Consider the following 6,281-nt stretch of genomic DNA (forward strand, 5'->3'; position numbering starts at 1 on the left):
AATCTTCATCTGGTCCTCCTTCCCCTATCCCACTTTTTTATTCTGGCACCCTCCCCTTTCCTTATCAGTCCTGAAGAAGGGTCCTGGCCCAAAATGTTGGCTGTTTATTCATTTCCTTTGATGCTGCCTGACCTGCAGAATTGGTCAAAAAGTCCGAGGCTCAGACACAGAGTGAAGGCTGCTCTATGCCATCCTGTCACAGCTTCCCTGGATCAGACTCGGAATGAAGATCTATCTACACCGTGACTTCACGCATTTCTGGGGATGTCTGTTATGTTCGGTTGCTCTCAGCCGAGCGAGTTCACTGTTAACTCCTTGCACCATTGATTCAACTTCCTCATATTGAGTGACTTCTCATTTTAAACAGGGTGTGAGACTCCTCTGAGGGGGACTAACTGCTTGCTTAATATAAGGCGTGTTACAGCCACCAAACTGAACTTTACCCAAAATTTTCGCGGAGTGTCTCGCCCTGGAGCGTCTGACAGTCCCAGCCTGAGTCGCTGCGCAAGTCCTTGTTCAAGATTAATTCCTTCTGGTCGCAGGAGTTTTGGATCTGAATACGACCGCCCAGAAAGCTGAACTGAGACGGAGAGTCCGGGGAAGGTGAGTTGCAATTTCGACTGAGAGCAGGATCCAGGGTGGACGTGCATTGGAAAGACAGTGCATTGGAGGCAGTCCTTGCTACTTTCTCTCTGGATGTTCTGCCACACTGAGGATGTGCAGGATTGGACGAGAGGCCATGCATTTCAAATGATGGCAGAATATGCAATGGAGATGTGTGTTGTAAGCTTTTGCACAGAGGACTCTGATTGGCTGATACGGTTTCCATGGCTAGTGGGGGAAGCACACATGGTTTAAGATGCTGTTGTCTGATACATGAGCATAAGACTGTAAGATATTGGAGCAGAATTAGGCCATTGACTCTGCTCTGCCATTTCATCTTAGCTGACCCAATTTCCCTCTCAGCCCCAGACCTGTGCCTTCTCCCCTTATCCCTCCATGCTCTGACCGATCAAGAATAAGGCAACCTCTGCTTTAAATATACATAAGGACGACCACTCCCCACAGTAGCCTGTGGCAAATAATTCACAGATTCACCACTCACTAGCTAAAGAAATTCCTCATTATCTAAAAGGGCTCCCCTCTATTCTGAGGCTGTGCCCTCTGCTCTTAGACTCTCCGACCATACGAAATATCCTCTCCACATTCACTCCAGCACGCATTCGATGTTTCATTGTGTTGCTCTGGATTTCTTATGTCTGCAAAATCTCTTGTGCTTATTACTGTAGAATGCCTTCGTCTAATGCCCGAAACTGGCGCTACAGCAGACTGGGTATCAGTATCAGGTTTCATATCACAGGCATAAAATTTGTTGTTTTGCGGTAGCTCTGAGGCCTCTGTTGGTCAGGGTCGACGATGGATGTTGAACATTAACAAATAATATAAATTACAATCAGAGATATAAAATTAAATGAAGAATGTGGTGGAAAGAGAAGTGAGGTAGTATTCATGGTTCTAAGCCCTTCCTCAATTAGGGTGAGTAGTGCGGTCCCTAAATTGGGTTGCTCAGTCGCACCGGGGTCTGCCGAAAACAGCTGCCACTCCGTCCGAGCTGCTAGAAACCAAGTACCCTGTGCCGCTGCCGTACAGGGTTCAGACTAGGAACTCCCAGTCCATTTGTACCTGCTCTCGTTGCCAAACGCTCCCTCACCGTCAGACCTCAACCATATGTAAGGTCCATGTATTGTTCACCATGGTCAGAGGTGGATACCTGCGCAAGGATGATATTAAAGTGCAACAGAGGGTGCGCCATCCCTAGTAGCACTATCTGCACCATGATCAGGTAAATCCCGGTGACTAGGGTGATCCCAGGACAACCGCTCCCACATCTTGGCTGCAGGAAGCTGCCGGATCCTTGGTCTATTAAGGCCCGCCTATTGCGCGCCGCCACGCATTGCTTTCCTGTCAGAGTATGCTCTCTTAGCCCTGTCTCAACTGACTTACCACAAGGCAGTAGGGTTTTTGGGACAGTGGTTGACGGGCGCCAGGGCGTATCCACACACTGGTGGGCCTGAACGCCACGCCTCTGGGGCCCACTGCTGCTCCGAGATCCCCTGTAGTTTAGCCTGGAACCGTAAGATACCCGGCTTCCCGGGGAGCCACTGCAGGAGTCTTGGTGGTGGAGAGGCTCTGTACTGGTAGGAGGAGACTTACACACTCGGCTCCTCTTTTCACCCTCTGTTGAGAAGGCTAGCCAGCGGAAACAGCTGTAAGCAGAGAGCACTATGCGGTATACAGCATTTGAACATGCACTAACTACAAGCACTACTACACCACTGCACTAGACGCTTCCCACAAACCCTGTCATCAAATACACTCATCCCACCGCTTCTCCACACATCCACACAGAGCATATGGTAGGCAATGTTAGTAATATTGGATTTGATATACAGATTGCTGATTCAGGAACGTAGCCAGTGGCAGGGGTGTCTGAACCCAGCGGACAAGGATGAGGTGTGAGAGGTGTAGAGGGAACCTGAGGAAGAATTTTTCCTCCAGTGGGTCGGGGGTTGTCTTGTTTGGGATCTGGAACTCCCTGTCATAGGGGGTGGTTGGGGCATAGTCTCTCAGACTGTAGAACCAGAATCCAGGCAACCACTTGAAAGGCCGAGATAGAGATGGGGGTGAACCCAGTGGAGGTGCGGGGTGGGGGGTGTGGTGTTGTGGCGACAGAGCGTCGTGCTCGGAAAAAGTTGGTGAGGAGAGAGTGCTGGACTCTGGCAGGGGTCGTGAGGAGGGAGCGCAGAACTGCTGGGAAGGCAAGGGAGTGCCGCGATATAGGAGTGGCCGTGAGGGAGAGCAGCAGTTGTGGGAGGGGCAATATGGCAACGATACTTGTGGGTAGTGCCTGGCGGGAGCACCACGCTGCCGAAGGTACCGGCCGTTTTTTTCATTTGACTTCTTTATGTCCCATCTCGATATTTCTGTCCTCGCTCCTCCGCTCTGAGTTCCTCACAATCCTACCGCTCACCGCTGAACACTTACCCTCTCTCCATCTGCCCACCCTCCTGTCCCCATTGACTGCCCCGCTCACTTCTTCAATCTCTCCCCCAGCCATGTCGTTCTCCAACGGTCACAACAATATGAGCAAGCTCGCCGCTACTGGGAGCCACGACATCAGCAACTGCAGTTCCAGGGGGACGGAATGGTCAGAGCCAGCTGCCGCGCTCAAGATTGTCTTCGCCCTCATCGTCCTGCTGGGTGCTCCCGGCAACGGAGCCGTCATCTGGGTGACAGGCTTCAATATGGAGAGGAACGTATACACGGTGTGTTTCCTCAACCTGGCGGTGGCGGACCTGACCTACTGCCTCACCTCCCCCACCCTGCTGGCCTACAGCTGTCTGCCCGGTCCCTCTGTCAGTATAACATTCTGGAGAGCACTCCGATGGATCTTCAGATTCCACATGTCCGCCATTGCTGCGTTGTTGACCCTGATCAGCATCGTGCGGTGCCTGGCCATCACTCGGCCTGTCTGGTTTCAGTACCACAAGGGCCTGGTTTGGGTGCGTGCGGCCTGCTTCGGGGCCTGGGCTCTGGCCTTCCTCCTTTGTTTGCCTGAATTCTTGCATTTCTCCACTGATTCGTATTCGCGGGCGCAGATCTGGGTTGCGTTAGAAGTAACGGGGAGCATCTTGTCTTTCGGCCCTCCCCTCCTGATCATGGCCGTGTGCTACATTTTGGTTGCCCGGAAGATGAAGGGGAAAATGTTCCCCAAATCCAGGTACCTCGTTCAACTCATCGTTACAATGGTCTCCGTTTTCATTGTCAGCTGGTTCCCCATCACTGTTTGCGACATTCTCTGGAAATTATCAATATGCATTTCCATGCAGTCTTTGTACTTCACTTTCTCCCTGGCCTCTTTGAACAGCACAGTCAATCCCCTCATTTACGTCTTCTCCGGCCATGACTTCCGCCAGGTCTTCAGGCGTTCCCTGGCCGCCACTCTCCGTCTTGCCTTCGCCGAGGAGAAGATGGAATTGGGGGCCGATCCTCCCATCCCCACCGTTTCTGCGGTTTCTCCCCCCTCACAAGGGCACTTTAATGACTGTGATGTTGGACATTCAGAAGCAGAGGGAGGTGGGGGGTGTTCCTAATGGAGGTCTCTGTACATAGTTAGTCCAACCTCTCCTTAGGCCTAATGATCCCGGAAATACCCACTCTACAGCTTCCAGATGTGCATTATCTCGTTTTCCTGAATACTTTTCAAACCTTTCTCAGGTCTCCACTCTGCCTTAGTCAGAGAAAACAGCCTAAAATTTCCCAAACTTTCCTTATACCTCATGTCCTCTAATCCGGGCAGCATCCTGGTGAACCCCTTCTGCACCCTCCCCAAAGCTCCCACTCTCTTCCTGTAACAGGATGACCAGAGATGCTGAATGCCCCCTTTCATCTCTAATCCAGGCAGCATCCTGGTGAACCCCTTCTGCACCCACTACAGAGCCCCCACAAGTCACTTGTAAGGTGGGGTAACCGGAAACGAGTGTTAAGCAGAAATCATGATGATCATCAGACAGGATTGTAGGCGGGAAATGCTGATGGAATTAATTCAGTGGTTCAAATGTTTAATTTCGTATAAGTGATTACACACAGTCCGCAACCTGAAATCCTGACACTTCTTAAGATGTCCACAGGAAACAGACAAAATACCAAAAGAACCAATGACAGAAAATGATAGAACACCAAAGCCCCCTCCTCCTTCCACTCGCAAGCAGTAGCAAAAGCATCAACCCTCCCCCCTCCCTCTCCCCCCGACCTGCTCAATCAAGAGTATCAATCCTGGCCCCGACTCACCACCCAAGCAAGAGCAAAGCTCCTCGACACCATGATCGAGAGTCACCCAAAACACAGACGACTGCCCATCACAACACTTCCACATCTCAGACGGGCTCCCTCTCCCAGTAACGAGGGAGCGAAAGGCACCGCTCCTGCCATAGCGCGAGGGGAGGCCAGCGGCTCGCTGCAATCTGCAGCGTACCCCACTGTCTCGATGCTACAGTCCACCGCGGTGCTCCAGCCAGTGTTACCGGGTGTGGGTTGACTGGTTGACTGGAGATAGGAAGGTTTACGGGATGCAGGTATATTCTCCCGGATTAAAGCGGAGAAGATAGACATCCCAATAAATATCCTGCCTCTCATTTCCAATGAAATTAACTTTCAGATTAAATACATGCCATCTCCTATTAGAAATTTCAACCCTAGGGTAAAGATACCGGCTAATCTGTGCCTCTCAGAATCTTATAAACTTCTGCCAGGTCTCCCCTCAGCACCTGCTCCAGAAAAAAAAAACAGCTCAAGTTTGTCCAACCTCTCCTTATAGCCCACACCGTCATCCTCGCTTTAATGGGAGCGAGCAGAACTGAACACAGTACTCCCGAGCGGCCTCTGTAAAATTTTATACAAGTGCATCATGTCATTTATATTCAATGCCCCGTCCAAAGAAGGGAAGCAGGCCGTATGTCTTCATCAGCATTATATCTGAGGGCGGCACAGTAGGGTAGTAGTTAGCACGGTGCTTTACTGTACGTCTTCAGCAGTCCACTGTATTCACTTGGATTCAATTTCCGCCGTCGCCCCCTGTAAGGAGCTTGTATCCACCTAACAGCGTGGATTTCCTCCGGGTGCTCCGGTTTCCTCCCACAATCCAAAGATGTCCCAGTTGGAAGATTAATTGGTTTCTGGAAGATGTCCTGTGATTAGGGAAAGGTTAAATCGGCGTCGTTGTTCAAAGGGCCGGAAGTGCCTAATCCCCACTGTAGCGGAACAAAATTAAAAACAGCTATTGTATAACTGTTAGTCGGGAACTATAGACTGTGCGTCTGTAAGATCTCTATGTACAGTTGAGCAATTAGGAGTGTTGTTATTAACTGCAAACTTCCTTCTTTCTTTTGACCTCCCTCATGCTTTCCCGAGTTAGAGTTCATCTGTCGTTTCCATGTGCACATCTGTAACTCATCTTGATCCCGCGTCTTCTCCAGCGTCTTCTAGGGACAGGCTGGACTGTAATCAGATCGATTGCGAAAATGGCTAGTGCGCATGCGTCTGATCGATCGCGCGGTGAATCGATTAGACCGCCTACGTGCGGGAGACGCTCTCCCTTCTTAAGAGCGGGCCTTCGAGTCCGTATGCTTTCGTTTCGGCAGGGCAGGTTCGTAGCTCCGGCACAGTGAGTTGTTCAGCGTGTAGTGTTACTAACATGACTCAATAAAAATGCTGAATGACAC

General features: G+C 50.8%; 1 protein-coding gene across 1 annotated transcript; it reads left to right on the forward strand.

The window, feature by feature from the left end:
• Positions 1-378: 378 nt before the first annotated feature.
• LOC140715624 (formyl peptide receptor-related sequence 4-like) lies at positions 379-6,018 on the forward strand. The gene is made up of 2 exons (XM_073027992.1): positions 379-603; positions 3,115-6,018. The coding sequence occupies exon 2, from the start codon at positions 3,117-3,119 to the stop codon at positions 4,152-4,154; it is 1,038 nt and encodes a 345-aa protein (XP_072884093.1). The 5' UTR covers positions 379-603; positions 3,115-3,116; the 3' UTR covers positions 4,155-6,018.
• Positions 6,019-6,281: the final 263 nt, after the last annotated feature.

Source organism: Hemitrygon akajei, chromosome 24 (assembly GCF_048418815.1).
Source record: "Hemitrygon akajei chromosome 24, sHemAka1.3, whole genome shotgun sequence".
Classification (NCBI taxonomy): Eukaryota; Metazoa; Chordata; class Chondrichthyes; order Myliobatiformes; family Dasyatidae; genus Hemitrygon; species Hemitrygon akajei.